At 43.7% G+C, this 15190-nt stretch overlaps 1 protein-coding gene across 9 annotated transcripts in view; it reads left to right on the top strand.

Annotated features, from left to right (window-relative positions):
- TLE3 (TLE family member 3, transcriptional corepressor) overlaps window positions 1–15190 on the top strand; it is a 66239-nt gene that overhangs the window by 32394 nt on the left and 18655 nt on the right. For 6 of the 9 annotated variants that reach the window (XM_043985146.1, XM_043985144.1, XM_043985148.1 and 3 more), the window contains exons 7-8: window positions 9188–9392; window positions 12844–12860. In XM_043985146.1, coding sequence (XP_043841081.1) covers window positions 9188–9392; window positions 12844–12860 — 222 coding nt within the window. The remainder of the gene's footprint in view (window positions 1–9187; window positions 9393–12843; window positions 12861–15190) is intronic. The other 3 variants (XM_043985149.1, XM_043985145.1, XM_043985142.1) reach the window with 1 other exon arrangement.

The following is a 15190-nucleotide window of genomic DNA, read 5'->3' as shown; positions in this document are numbered from 1 at the left end:
CTCGGTCTTTTTTTCAGCCAGGGAAAAAGACTGACGATTTTCGCATGTTTAGCAAAAGCCTCTTTATGGCTCTTGGGTTTTTAGTATAGTATAGTTAGAAGGCACTGGACCTGATGTAGGACACTTGAGTTCTCATTCTGAGGCTACAGTTTCAGTTGTAACACTACTGCAATCACGCATGTGGTACTTTGATGTTTGCAAAGGATCTTAGCCATGATCAATAGAGCTAGCAAGTATCTGAGGTGGGATTCAAACCTGGGTCTCGCAAATTTTGTATTCTTTCTACCTTACCACACTGCCTCTCACTAACTTTTTGATGTTGGCTTGCTGACTATTTGCTTAGGATAAGAAGACTGAGTCACCACTCATCCTTTGAGTGATTGTCTGCATGACCAACCCAACAAGTTTGTACTTAGGGTCCGTTCCCCAAAAGGAAGTATCTAAATGCCATTGATGAGTGGTGGTTAGCTTAGCCAGGAGTTTACTAAATGCTGTGGCTAGGGTAAATATTCACCTTATTAATTATCATGGAGAGGGCAAAGAGAAGGATGGACAGATAATTGGGCCAACAAACAGAAAGCCCAAGAACCTTGGAAATGCAAGAATGTGAGGAAATACTTAAAAGACTTCCTAGGCCTTACATCTCAGAGGCATAGGCTGGGGACGTCAAAGGAAAGAAGCATAGACTGTTTTTTCTTTCTTTTTTTTTTTGGTGAGGCAATTGAGGTTAAGTGACTTGCCCAGGGTCACACACCTAGTAAGTGTCAAGTGTCTGAAATTGAATTTGAACTCAGATCCTCCTGAATCCAGGGCCAGCGCTTTATCCACTGTACCACCTAGCTGCCCCTGAAGCATAGACTGTTAAACCCAGAAGGGACCTAGGAAATTGCCTGACTACCACGTTTACTTTACAGATGATGATGATGCTGGGCCCCAGAGAAAGGGAAATGGTTGCCTGCTTCCACTCAGCATGTTAGTGACAGGACTAGGATTAGAACAGTAAGTCTTGGGACATCCAGCTGACCCCAGAGTGATGTGTTTGCATAATGTATTCTCTTTTTCATTTAGTCAAGCAATGAAATGTTTGGGGATCTAAGGGGAGAAGGTTATTTTGGGAACTGATTGGGCAGGGGTTCTGGTGTGGTGTCTTTCTGCTCTTAGAGCTCCTAAACCCACTCCAATTTTCTAAAAGCAGACCTGCTCCTTGTTCCTGCCATCATTTTCAGTGTAGTCACACCTCATATTGTGGCAGATTTCCACCCCCCCCTCCCCTGTTCCTTCTTTCCCAAAACTGCCTTTTGACCCATCTTTCCTCCCTTCTTTCCTTTTTGGAATAAGGACAGCTTGGTGAATATTACTTTTTTTTTAAAGAACAGAATAAAATTGAGACTGTATGCTTTGATTAGCTGAGCTTCCTTTAAGTAGTATTTAGGAAGCTACAAGTTAGGTCAAGGCAGCTAGAGGCAGATATTGGAATTCAATTAAGCCAACGAGTGGGGCCTGTGACCCCCATTTTCAAGGTAATTGCTTCTCCGGCTCTGTCTGAATGCAGCCATAGTCCTGTCATTAAGCAGGCAGCCATTTAATCGCTCCTTCTGACAGAGTCTCACAAGGCAGGAATTACGGGCAGAGGAGGCATGCCTGATCTGAGGGGGCTGTGCTTGACTGCACTCCAGCAAAGGAGGAGAGCTAATCCAGTCAAGCCGTTCTTTATCTCTTCTAGAAGAAGCCCAGACCGAGCAGAGACTCCAGTGAAGATATCTGAAGCTCATCAGCTAGAGGGGAGGAGATAGAGGGTGGGGAGTGGATAGGAAAGGTCTTGGCCTTAATAGTGGGAGGACAGGAGTCCCCCCAGTCTGGAGGGCTAGTTCCTTTTATTGTTGCTGCATTTTTTTTGAGGGAGGGGCCTCTATTAGGAAGTAGGAGTGGGGGGAAGGGCAAGGGCTGTCAGCCCCACCCACTTTGCCCAGTTCACATGTGACTCAAGTGTCCTAAGAACAAATCTGGAGCCAGAAGATTGCATCTGTTCTAGTTAACTGGGGAGGGGGGGGGGGAAGGAGGGGAGAGGAGGCTTGGCTGATGGCAGTAAGCCGTAGCTCCACCCTTCTCCTTGAGCCCCAGCTTCAAACCCTTTCCTAGAGGAAGCCTGAGCCTGGGGGTGGTGGGGGCAGTTTCAGGAGACAATTTAGCCTTGGTTAGTGACTTAAAGGCCATGCTTGTATTTCCAGAAGTGGGTTAGAGACCCTGCCAAATTATTCGTAATCCAGCCTCTAAGTTTACTTTTAACTCGCTGGTCACAGTTTTTTCCTGGGACCGCTCACAACTGAAACTTCTTTTTTTTTTCCCTTGGTTCTTAGCCTCAGAGGCTTTCTTCTCTTTTAAAATGTTACCTGGATGATGATTCTTAATGATAGATCAAGAGTTCTTAACCTGGAGTCTGAACTTATCTATCTATCTATCTATCTATCTATCTATCTATCTATCTATCTATCTATCTATCTGTGTGTATGTATGTATATATTGATAACTGTTTCAATATAACTGGCTTGCTTTGTTATCTTCTGTATTTTTATTTTTTATCTATCTATCTATCTATCAATCTGTGTGTATGTATGTATATATTGATAACTTTCAATATAACTGGCTTGCTTTGTTATCTTCTGTATTTTTATTTTTTGTATTTAAAGTAATTATTCTCAGGTGTCTACAGACTTCACTAGACTAGAGGGGTCAACTATGCAAAATAGGTTAAAAATCCCCACTGTACAGTATCAGTTTTTAAAGGGAGAGGGTAGACTCCTTATTTAGCTTATTGGCCCTCATGTGGTATTGGGATAAGGGGATGATACAGAGCATTATTAAGGAGTGCAATGAAGTAGATCCAACTGATTAAATTTTTTTTTTTAAAGCACAAACAAGCAAGTTGGAAGTGAGAGTTGTTTGCTCAAAAATGTTGGATAGGAAAGAAGGGCCCCTGTAACCTGCACTGGGAGTCGGTAATCTTTCTTCCTTTCCTTTGAGGTCAAGAACTGTTAATTTTATGCATCTAGGACATTGTCTTTGGCTCTCCTGTGAAATGGAGCCCTTGATTTGGTCAGAGCTCTGGAAATGATTAGACTACTTTACTAAATTTAACCCAAGTGGTGACTTAAAGTGGTGAAGCATTAAATCTGTTAACAAAGGCATGAAGCATGATGTACATAATCCCATTAAACACTCTACATGCAAGATCTTCCGCCAGACCTTTCTTTCTCATCAATTTCAGTGTCTTCTCTTGAACCATATTTCTTTGGCACCTTCACCAGACACCTGAGAAGGAAAACATGTCTGCTCTGCGAGGGCAGTGCTTCCCAAGATCTCTCTTGTTTGGAGTGAAACAGGGAAGGAAGGGGGAGAACCCGACTTCTTAGACCAGCAGTGGCTGATTTCTAACACACATTCCCCCTTGTTTGGGGCCAGGATGCCTGGGTGGTTTCGATTTTCTTTTGCAGTATCTTTATTGTCTTGTAGGAAAATCCTGGTGTTCTAAGGATTAGGGGAAACTGGAGACTGGAAGCTGCAACATGGCTATGGGGAGAACCATGTGCAGTTCTTGAAGTGATTTATACTAGTGTGCTGCAAAGGCTCCCACCTCTTGAAAACTTATCTATGTCCCGTTCCTCTCTTAACCGGCTCTGCTTTGAGATCTTTTGGCTTGTCTATCAAGCCATCCTCCCACCTGAGGGGTACCTTTGAGATCTGGCTGAAGTTTATGGGAGATCTTGCCTCACTTGAAATGGAGAAGCCCTGATGGAGATGGACATTGACTCTCTTGGAAGCAAGTTTCTTTAGGGCCCTTATTAGGGGGCATGTAAGGTGGTCCAGCTAACTATTTCCTTATTGCCTGGTACTCTAGAGCTATTTGAAGCTATGACCAATAATAGAAGACTACACCCTCAAGGAATGCAAGTTCTTGGAAGAGAAGAGGACTTCTTACATGCTCCCAGCCAAGAGAGGACTTTAGCTTAGTGTCTTAGCCATGTTAAGTGCTACTAACTCATTGTGTAGGGGGAAGGCAACCCATAGAAGATCTCAGTGGGCAGCGAGGTGGTTCAGTGAATAGAGTGCTAGCCCTGGAAGCAGGAGGACACAAGTTCAAATCCAGCCCCAGATACTTACTAGCTGTGTGACCCTGGATAAGTCATTTCACCGTTTACCTCAGTTTTCTCATCTGTAGAATGAGCTAGAGAAGGAATGACAAACTGCTCCAGTATCTTTATGAAGAAAACGCCAAATGGGGTCATGGAGAATCAGACACGACTGAAAAGAACTGAACAACAATAAGATCTGAAACCAAAGAGTTAGCAACAAGGCCTTTCCATCGAAAGACAAGGCAGAGTTGCCTCTCCCACCAGCCATCTGCCAACTCCTACCTTTTATGTGGTCTTGCTTCAATGAGAAGTTCTTGGGTTTTGAATATTTGTATACGTTGACTGAATTCTTTGCCTGCCATCTTTATTTGGATTCTGCTTAGTTGAATTCTGATTCAGCTGTCTAGACACACATAGGATGGGATCTTCCAGCTCTATGTCTATATTCCCCTCATAGGGACAACTGAAACAATCCACTTTGTGTCTAGTACCTTTTATTAGCTCGGATCTCCTTAGACATGTGAAGAGGACATAGCCATTCAGACATTTAGGAATGTGAAAGGATTACATGCCCTTTGTCTCTGAAATGTGCTGGTCTTAAAAACTTTTCTTCTCCCCAAACAGTTACTACCCCTCTGAAAGTATATGCCTTTGTTTATGATCTTCCCCGATTGAAGAACCCCAGCTGAAATCAGAGATGGGGCAAGTTTCCTGCACATTCATCCTGCTCATTCCTTAGGTGTACTGCTAATTCCATCTTATGTGTCAAAATGGCCTACAATTCAATTGGGTCTGCCTATGTTACGGACAGTGTGAGAGTGGATGGTCAGGCTTGCAAAGGAGAGATGGGAAGGGTGAAGGTGCAATTCAACAAGTCAGCTGGTTCCCATTCGAGGGCATTGAATTCCTGACTTGAAGAATGGCGTGCGTGCGCGCGCGCGCGCGTGTGTGTGTGTGTGTGTGTGTGTGTGTGTGTGCATGTGTGTGGCTTGGGGTTGGGGTGGGGAAGGGGGGATTACAAGGCTCTTTGGTACATGGAAGATCACAAAGTTTAGAACAAGTCTCCTGTTTTGATTGTTGTTATTGTTTGTAATGGATCCACACTAGCTATGAACCACTTTGGACCAGGAAAAGAGGATGTCAGTCTTAAACCTCTAATGCTTTGTCTAAATTGGAACCAGGCCAAAAAAAATAAGAGAGAAGAAGAGATGGCTGCTGACCTCTTTACCTTCTGCCCTTCTTGAATAAAGGAAGTTTTGATTATATTTCTAGAGGCAGCAGCGTAGAGTGGAAAAATTTATTAGACTCAGAGTTGTAAGCAAAAAGTTTGTATCCTGCCTCTTATACTTGATAGTTGTGGGACACAACCATGGAAAGATCATTTAACTTTGTTGGGTCTCAGTTTCCTCATTTGTTAAGTGGGGAAAATACCTGTAAGATTTTCATTTTAATATTGTAAAGAAAGTCAAATAAGATGATTGTAAAATACATTGGTAAATTTGAAAGCACTACATAAATATCAGTTACTACTGTGTTGGATTAAGGAAAGAATTATGTGTGCATAAAGTGGCATAATTTTATTCTACCCTTATCTTGAAAGATCGCCCATGTGAAAAGTGAATTTAAAAGCCATGGTCCCTGTCCCCTCTGGGAGTATATGGACTTAATTTAGCTCCTGTCCATGGACAGACTGTGAAAGGAAAGGGATGTGCTAACACCTGTGACAAAATTGAACTAATTCTGGAATCAAGTCTAAACCAATTAATTAATTTGGGGGGAAAAAAACCACATTGTAATTATATGTAAATAGTGAAGGAAATTCTTGTGATGGAATGACAGGAGCTGCATTTAAAACTAGCTATGAACCAAGAGTATCCCTCAACTGTGTTCTAATTAGTCAAGGAAAACTTCCTGGAAGAGGTAGACTTGCCTACTAATCTCAGATTACACAGCTTTAGGTATCTTCATTTCATCCTCTCAGAATATCTGTAAGTTGGCACAAAGTTTCTTTGCTGAAATCAGCATGGATAGCTTTTTTTTTTTTTTTTTTTTTGGCGGGGCAATGGGGGTTAAGTGACTTGCCCAGGGTCACATAGCTAGTAAGTGTCTGAGGCCGGATTTGAACTCAGGTCCTCCTGAATCCAGGGCCGGTGCTCTATCCACTGCGCCACCTAGCTGCCCCCTAGCTTATATTTCAGTAGAACTTTTTAGTTTACCAAGCAATCTCCTCACAACTTCACAATGTAGTTATTATTACCCCCATTTTCACAAATGAGGACATTGAACTTCAAAGCCATAGGGTTATAGTTAGGTGGCCATACTGAGGTTTGAACAGAGGTTTTTCTACCCTCAGGTCTGGTGCATTTTCTACTACAAGCCCATCAGCTGCTTTGCGGCCTTAAGGGTGACAGTGGCCCTTCCTCCCTCATTCCAGGTGTCATTGAGCATGGTTTGTGAGTGTTTTTCCCATTAGCTCATGCAAGCTACTTGTAATCAGGGATTGCTTCAGTCATTGCATTTGTATCTGCAACACTTAGCACATTCTGGCCCATGGTATGCAATTAATAAAGATTTCTTGATTGAGTGACAATTAATATCCTGCAGGAGGACCTGAGTTCAAATTCCACCTCAGATACTTACTAGCTGTGTGACCCTGGGCAAGCCACTTAACCCTATTTCCTCATCTGTAAAATGAGCTAGAGAAGGAAATGGCAAGCCACTCTAGCATCTTTGCCAAAAAACAAGACCAAACAAAAAACCAAACAAAAAATCCAAATGGCGACATGGAGGGTCGGACACAACTAAAATGACTCAACAACGACAAAACAAAAAGAAATAAGGGAGGGGGCAGCTAGGTGGCGCAGTGGATAAAGTACTGGCCCTGGATTCAGGAGTACCTGAGTTCAAATCCGGCCTCAGACACTTGACACTTACAAGCTGTGTGACCCTGGGCAAGTCACTTAACCCCTATTGCCCTGCAAAAAAAAAAAGAAAAAAAAAGAAAAAAAAAAGAAATAAGGGAATGTTGGGGAACATGTAGCATGTGGATGTATCCAGTTATTAATCTGTTAAGGGCTTACTTTAATTAAGGCCCTATGCCTAGGTGCTGGGGACAGACCAAAAAACCAGACATCATGGTCCTCAGAGGGTTTTACATTTTAAGGGTAGAGCAGAACACGTACCTAGACAATTAAAAAAAGGGAGATCCTATTGAGGTTTGAAAATACCAGAAAGGTTTTTTGCTGGAGGGGGCACCTGAACTATGCTCTGGAAGCCAAGGATTCTAAAAGTTGGAGGAAAAGGAGGTTGCCCCATTTGAGCCGGGGCAGCCTGTCTTATGGCATGAAGGTGGGGGTCAGAATATAGGGTTCAGGAAATAGCTAATAGACTACTTCTGTCAGAATACAGAGTGCATGAAGGTGAGTGATGGGAAATTAATTCGGGAAGGTAGATTGGCACCAACTTGTAGAGGACATTAAATGTTAAATGCCAGGTTGAGGTGTTTTATACTTCTGTTGGCAGTGGGGAGCCACTGAGGTTTTTGTTTTTTGTTTTTTTTGGTGAGGCAGTTGGGGTTAAGTGACTTGCCTAGGGTCACACAGCTAGTAATTGTTAAGTGTCTGAGGCCATATTTGAACTCAAGTCCTCCTGAATCTGGGGCCGCTGCTCTATCCACTGAGGTTTTTTGAATGGGGAAAGTGACATGATCAGACCTTTGCCTAAGGAATTTAACACAGAAGCTTGAGGCCTATGATAGGAATAGGAGCCACAACCTAGAGTCATCACTGGGGAGGAAATGAAAATCTCTGGCTCTTGACCCTAAAAATCATGATTGCCGAATATCTGAACCCTTATCATTTCTAGCCTGCGTGATGGAAATTTTTTTATTGAGTTAGGGGGAGGAGGCAGCATATCAGTGGCCCATCAGGATACCGCCTCACAGTTAAAAATGAATCCCAGTCCGACAAGAATTCAATGCTATTGATTGCTTGACCACCTGAACTCTGTATTCTCTCCCTCCCCTCTCGCTCCTTCCATTCCCTCCGACATTAAAAATCTCTTGAAAGGGAAGAGCTCTGGGCAGGTCATCAATAATACCATCTCTCCCCAGGCCCAGGATGATTTTTCAGTCCTTATTCAAAAGGAAGTGCTGTGCGGCCTGGTCCACAAAGCTGTGATGGACTGTGGTGCAGTCCTGATGAATAGCCAAGCGTGTTGTGACGGTTTCTAACCGTAGTTGTGGTGCTAGCCATCAAGGGGCTTATTCACCATGGGCATGGGGTTGGGAGGTTTGCATTTCCAATGGATATCTTTCCTAGAAGTTTTGGGGTGGGCCTGAACTGGTAGAATGTAGCCTAGATTGGAATGGGATTAGGATGGTTCCTTTGCGATGTTGGGTTAGGTAATCAGTGTGAATCTAGGTTCTCCCCTGGCCCCCCACCTCCAATCATCTCCCTCCACCCCGACCCTGCCCTGCACAGGAGACAATCTTCCCTCAGTCTGTATAACTCTTAAGTTTTCATTCTAGCCCTACAGACATGAACCTTCCTGGGGAGCCACAAAAACTCCAAGGTTACAGGCTTTCCTAAGAATGTCACTATATTGGGCTGCCAGCATTGTTTTTTTTATGGCCTAAGAACTGGGATACCTGAAGAGTTAAAATGAATTCCCTTGAAGTAAGAGGGAGTCCTTGATGAACTCGGGTTGTTCTTTAAAAAGCATGCATTATTTATTGCTGTCTTGGAAACAGGCATTGAAAATACTGTCCTGAATCTATGTGGTGGAGTGTTTGTAGAAATCTCTTATCTAAATTGAAGTCCATTAATTCAGGATGTTCCTTCAGAGAGAAGAATATGTTGTCTCAGCCTTGGTCAAAGGTTTCGGGTTGTTCTACCCTGACCCCTCCCTCTGTTGTTCTTCCCCCCCCCCCCAATTATGAGCGCATGAAAAAGGATTTGCCCCTTCTCCACTCACTTGTATTATGATGTTGCTGTTCTAACATCTTCCTGATGCGTTACTTCCCCATCAGTTTACTTACCAAGCTGGCTTTATTACAGCAGCAGCAGCTCCAGGCCCAGCACCTCTCCCACGCCACTCATGGTCCCCCTGTCCAGTTGCCGCCTCACCCTTCGGGCCTCCAGCCACCAGGCATCCCTCCAGTCACAGGAAGCAGCTCAGGGCTGTTAGCGCTTGGTGCCCTTGGCAGTCAAGCCCACTTGACTGTGAAAGATGAGAAAAACCATCACGAGCTGGATCACAGAGGTAAGGCCATAGAAGGGAAAGGGGGGAGAGGGAGGGAGAGGAGGAGGGGGTGGGGAGGAGGAAGGAGGATTCCTTTAGGAGCTGAGTCCTATTGTGGGGTTGGGAAGAGACACAGGAGCCACAGTTTTTTACTCTTGAGCTGTTAAGAACTGTATATTTATCCTACTCCTTTTAAGACCAACAGGACAGTAAAGTAATTGGAATCATGTGTGAGTTTGACTTTTCTTATTCCAAAAAACATACCTTCTGCTATGCTCAGAAGCAGCTCCTCGGTAATCAATGAACATGCTATGTTAATTTCCACATACTTTGACAGTCTGTTATGGAATAATATTCTCCCTCTTACGTTCGCCTATCTAAAACTCACCCATCAATTTACAGTGAATGAGGCGTAGCATAAGGGCATCGAACTTGGGGGTCAGGGAGACCCAGGTTCAAGTCCTGACTCAGACACTTACAACCTGTGCAAGTTCTTCACCTCTCAGTGCCCCTGTTTGCTCATCTATAAAATGAGAGGAGTTGGGATTTAGCATTCTAAGGTCCCTTCTAGATCTGAATTTATGATTCTATAAAACCGTCCTCCTCTATGAACTTCCCCACCACACCCTCAGCCCTTAAAAGTCTTGCCTTTTTCTGAACCATGACTATATTAGTCATAGAATATAATATCATTGTTGAAAAAGGGACCTTGGCTTACCTGATCCAGCCCCATATCCCACTAGCCAACACAATTAAATCAGTATTCGCTCTTCTGTGACATCTTTGTCTTGTCTTCCCAAATAGGTAACTGTTTCTTCAAAGGACAAGGACCTCCTATAATTTCCAAATTCTTCACAGAATCTAGCATGATGCTAGGTATGCAGAGTAGGGGCTCAATCAGTGCTTGAATGGATGAATGATTGATTGATTAATTAATGAACTTTGAAGTGGGGAGAGTAGGGCAGACCCAAGACAAATGAGATAGGAGACATCTTGCTTCCTGGAGAGTGGCTCTCTAAGTCTCTCTCTTTGGAGATTTGGAGATGTGATTGATCCTTAGGTCTATTCATAGCTGGGCTCTCTGCCCAGCCATCCCTATTTGTTTCCTTCAACTATTCCCATAACCACATCCTCTGTTCTCTTCCTTTGTACCTTTCACCCCAATGATGCACACACCCATCCTCTTCAGCTTGCACTGAAGTGTGCTTCTTTCCATTCTGGCTGAGACCAGCAAGGAATTTGGAGGCGTGACCAGTTGAGCCTCTCTTCTCCCCCCCCCCCCCCTTTTTTTTTTTTTTCCCCTTCCTGGGTTTTGGAATCATGTGGATTAAAGAGTTAGCACTGGAACCACAGGGTTTCACAATCTTTTGTGGAGTAGGGACCAAGCCCTTGGCTTCTCAGTGAACCAGACAGGCTTATAGAGTTCAATTAGGAGTTTGTCTCCCGCCCTTTCAGGTAGATCTAGGAGGGAGAGATGCTTTTTTAAAAGTCCCATTCTTCCCACACTCCCAACCCTACCATGAATAAAAGCACAAGTAATTCCCTTAAGGTGCCTGGTTCCCATTCTCTTCTCCTTCCCAACAGATCCTGGTGGTCTCTACTTTAACCTCCTGGTTGGCAAGAGCCAATTGAAGCAATTGATTTCAGAAAGGTTAATTTTTAAACAGACAAACCTTATACAAAAGCCATTATTGTGTTATTCCCAAGGAACCTAATGAGCTGAACCTGTTACCCTATTAAAACTAGCTCTTCCTTTTCCCTCACCCTTTCTCAGTGGGCTCAGAATTGGAATAGTCTTGACACTCTTAGGGGTCTTGGCTGCCATGTTTTTCACAAGTCTTAGGCATGGCCCCAAAAGATTCTTCTGCTTCTGCTTTTCTTTAAATGACATTTTAAGGAGTTCTATCTTCTATTCCCCATCTAAACGACAGTGACTCTTGGATCCTGGTTTCTTTTGAATATACTTGGTACTAGGTAAAACATCACCTGTCTTGCCTACTCTTTCTCTCTTTAAGGAGTTGGTCATTTATATACAGATTTATTCATGTTTCCTGGAGTGGAGTCCTCTGGCTTTTTTCCCTAGCTTCCCCATATCTGTTAGAATCATCCATCCTTCAAGGGCCATATCTAATGCCACCTCCTCTGAAGCTTTCCTAGATATTCCATTCTAATGAGATGTGATCTCTCTAACCTCTGAACCCCTCTGGTATTTTATTTGCACACTTCCACCCTAGAACTTATAGTTCTTTGGTCTGTGTGCTTTCTGTGCTGCCTAGTAGATTATAAATTCCTCCAGGGTAAGAGGGACCGTATCTTAGTTCATCTTTGCATCTCCCATAGTTTCTTCCAAGCAGAATCATGCACGTTGTAGGTGTTTGATAAATATTTGAGTCAATGCATGATGTTGCTACCCCTGGAAACAGACACCCATTTATTTCTACCTTGCTGGGTGGATGACCTGTGTACTCTCTTTAGAAATGAGCTTGCAGATAGAACTACATTTCCTCTCAGTACCCACTCATTTGAATCAGGAAATGTCTGTAATCAGTGCCCTCCCTCAATACCCTCCCCCCCCCAAAAAAAAACTCCAAAGATTAAGGTAGCCCCATAGAATATTCCTTTGAAAAGGCTGTTGATTCCTGTTTTATATCACCTAGGGACTATGATGAAGGGAATGCAAATTCTGCCCCAGAATTTGCTTTGAAAATGGCAATCTTTGTTTCAGCCCTCAATTTAACCCTTTGGCCACTGACTCAGTCTTTGGTCTCAAACAGCAGGAAGGCTCCAGCCTATATTGCATGTCTGGATTAGCTCTGGCTGCAGGCTTCCCTGTTTTTTTGGTGTTTTGCCTGGCTCCCTGGGAGCAATGGCTCCTAGGCTTTCTCTGGCCAGGTGGGAAGCATGTGAAAAACCTTTTTCCATCCCAGCACCCCTTCTGTCTGCTTACAGTTCCTTTGTTAACCTGGTAGATGTCTTTTGAGTAACTTGGGCTCTCAGGCTCAGGTCAGAGGTCAGAGAATTCCTACTTTTAGAGCTGGAAAGGACCCTAGAGGTCATCTAGTACACCCCCCTCCTCTCATTTTTCAAATGAGGAAAATTAGACTAAAGGAGGTCAAGTAACTTGCCCAAGTTTAGAACTTAATTCTTAAAGAGTAAAAGGCAATTGTTCAGTTCTCTGTCTCCTCTTGGTGTATCTGAGAGTCAAGAGTTGGTCAGGGCCAGTGCAAGCACTCGAGCCCAGAAAGATTAATTTTTAAACAGACAATCAGAAAGGCCATTACTATGTCAACCCCCAAGGAACTCAGTGAACTGGGACTGCCACCTATTAATAAGGAGACAAAACAGCAAAGCGAAAGGCCAGCTCGCATTATGTTAGGCTCAGTCTGAACTTGTTTTCTTTTTTTTTTTTTCCTGTCTTCCTTTTATCTTGGATTCACAACCCTGCCTCTGACTTGGGCTTCATTTTGGAAAGAGAGAGAATCTAGCGCGGTAAGTGACCTGCCTCTGACTATGTTATGGGTGTGTGTGTTTGTGTGTGTGTGTGCGCGCACGCGTGCGCAAGTGCTATTTTCTTGCTCTGCAAGCTTCAAAGGCCATCTTCTGGATTCTTACCCGCTGTTTCTTGAAGGGAGAAAACAGCCTTCGTTTGATTGTTGAGAAAGGGCGCATGACCACCACCGCCCCTCCTATAATTCTGCTTCAGTTTGGTTGAAAGGAACCTTAGCAAACCCCCATTGTCTTTCCAGGATGCCTTTTAGTGGGTGCCAGGCCTACTCGCTCTAAGGTTCCTTTTAAATCTTTTTGATTACACCGAGGCCCTGAGATTCCATTTCAAGTGAATAAACCTCCAGAGTGAATGCACTAGAGTCTGTGGATAAGGAAAAAAAACCCTCCAGTGATTAGCAAAGCTATTTAATTTCTGATCACTGTTCTTTTTATCTTGGGCCATCTGATCTGTTGGGATGGCTTTGGTTATTACTTTGTGTTAAGTAGGACTTGGAAGGTCAAGCAGTTAACTAACCATCTAAATAGCATTGGTTGCTGGCAATTGTTGCCTTTGGGCAGGTTCCCCACCACCCCCATCCTTTTAAAAAAAAAAAGAACTCTTCATCTTTGTACTAGGCATTCTGTGTTCATGTTGTCTTTTCATTTGGTTACATTTTTTTTTTCATTTGGTTACATTTTAAAGAATACATTTCAGTAACCTGGCTAGGGAACAATGTTTGGATTTATCAACCCTCTATCAACTGTAACACTCCCCACCCCCATACCCCCTCCCTAAGGAGGAAGTAGTGTAGTACATGGGGAAAATCACTGGCAGCCAAAGAATCAGTTGTCCTAGCTCTGTCAGTATTTTGTGTGACATTGAAGGGAGTAATTTTACCCATCTGGGCCTCAAGTTCTTCCATCTATAAAAGGGGAATAAGAACATATGACCCTGGCTGCTATCTATCTCCCAGGGTATTTGTGAAGAGCACAGGATCATAGATTATGCCATTGGTGGGACTTTGGAGGTGATCTAGTCCAAGCTCTTCATTTTACACATGAGAAAACTGAGGCCTGAAGAGTGAGGTGACTTGTGTGGTCACATAGGCAGAACTGGGATTAGAACCCAGGTTCATGGACTCCAAGGGTACCACCCTTTGTTGTGCACCAATGCTGTCTCACAAATGAAATGTGCATGACAGTGCTTTGCATGTATTAGAGATTTAATGAAATCCAACTTCTTGGCATTCCCCAAACCTACCCTCCCATAGCCCCCTCCTTTTCCTTTTTTGTTTATTTTGCTGTTATTATTTTTATTTTACTTATTTATTTTTTCTTTGGGCCTCATGCCCAGTTAGATGAAAGCTTTCTGTTAAAAAAGAAAACCCCCAAGGGGAAAAAAAACCAAAAAACAAAAAAACTCTACCCTACTAAAATTCTTCCCTTTGCATGGAACTCCTGTCATCCATGCACTTCAGGCATTCAGAATAGAGAGGCCACAAATGAGCCTTTGGAGCATCAGATGAAGATGAATCAAAATGCCATATGAGCTGGGGGGGGGTGGGGGGTGGGGAGGAAGGGGAGAGAAGGGAAGGGAAAGGGGAAGAGAGGGGGTTGATGTGCATTGGGGTGGGGCTGGGAAGGGCATTAATCTGTCCCTTGGCAGCCAGGTCATCAAGAAAGGGCAGGTCATCCAGGGAGGAAGGGAAAAGGGAAAAGAAAATATTTCAGCTGAGGGGGAGGCTGGTGGTGGTGGTGAAAGAGGGTGTGTGGAGGGGTTGGCCCCTGGAAGTTTTCCCGATGGGGGTTAATATGGAGGATAATCACAGATAGATTCATTCATATTTCCTTGCCTAGTCTAAGCAATAAAAAATACTTAGTATTTTGGCCGCCTGCCGACAAAAGGCGGACTGGATCGATGCCTCTAAATGCCTGACATGACTCTCTGGTAGTTGCAAGGTTTTTCAGCCTGACTGCTTGAGAAGAAAGGACTCCGTGTTATCCAAAGCTACTTATTGGGTACTGAGGAGAAACATGAGCTGCTTTCGTTCTCCCTTTCTTCCCCATCTGAAAAGGGAAGCAGAGGAGCTTAAAAACATTTCTACTTAGCATGGGGTGGCAGCCACTGTTAGAAGAGCTGAAATGATGGTAATTTCTGCCGGCGCTTGTAGGAACTAATTGAATTGCATCTGTGTTCGAGCATTGCCCGTTCGCACTGCTGTAGTTAAGGTTGAGTTGCACTTTCCATTATAACCTCCACTCTCTGTTCAAGGCTTTATAACTCTGCCATTTTAATTTGCTCCAGGCAGAAACTTGGCAGGGATGGGCTTTGC

Source organism: Dromiciops gliroides, chromosome 2 (genome assembly GCF_019393635.1).
Source record: "Dromiciops gliroides isolate mDroGli1 chromosome 2, mDroGli1.pri, whole genome shotgun sequence".
Taxonomy (NCBI): domain Eukaryota; kingdom Metazoa; phylum Chordata; class Mammalia; order Microbiotheria; family Microbiotheriidae; genus Dromiciops; species Dromiciops gliroides.
This window is presented reverse-complemented; position numbering and strand designations above follow the sequence as displayed.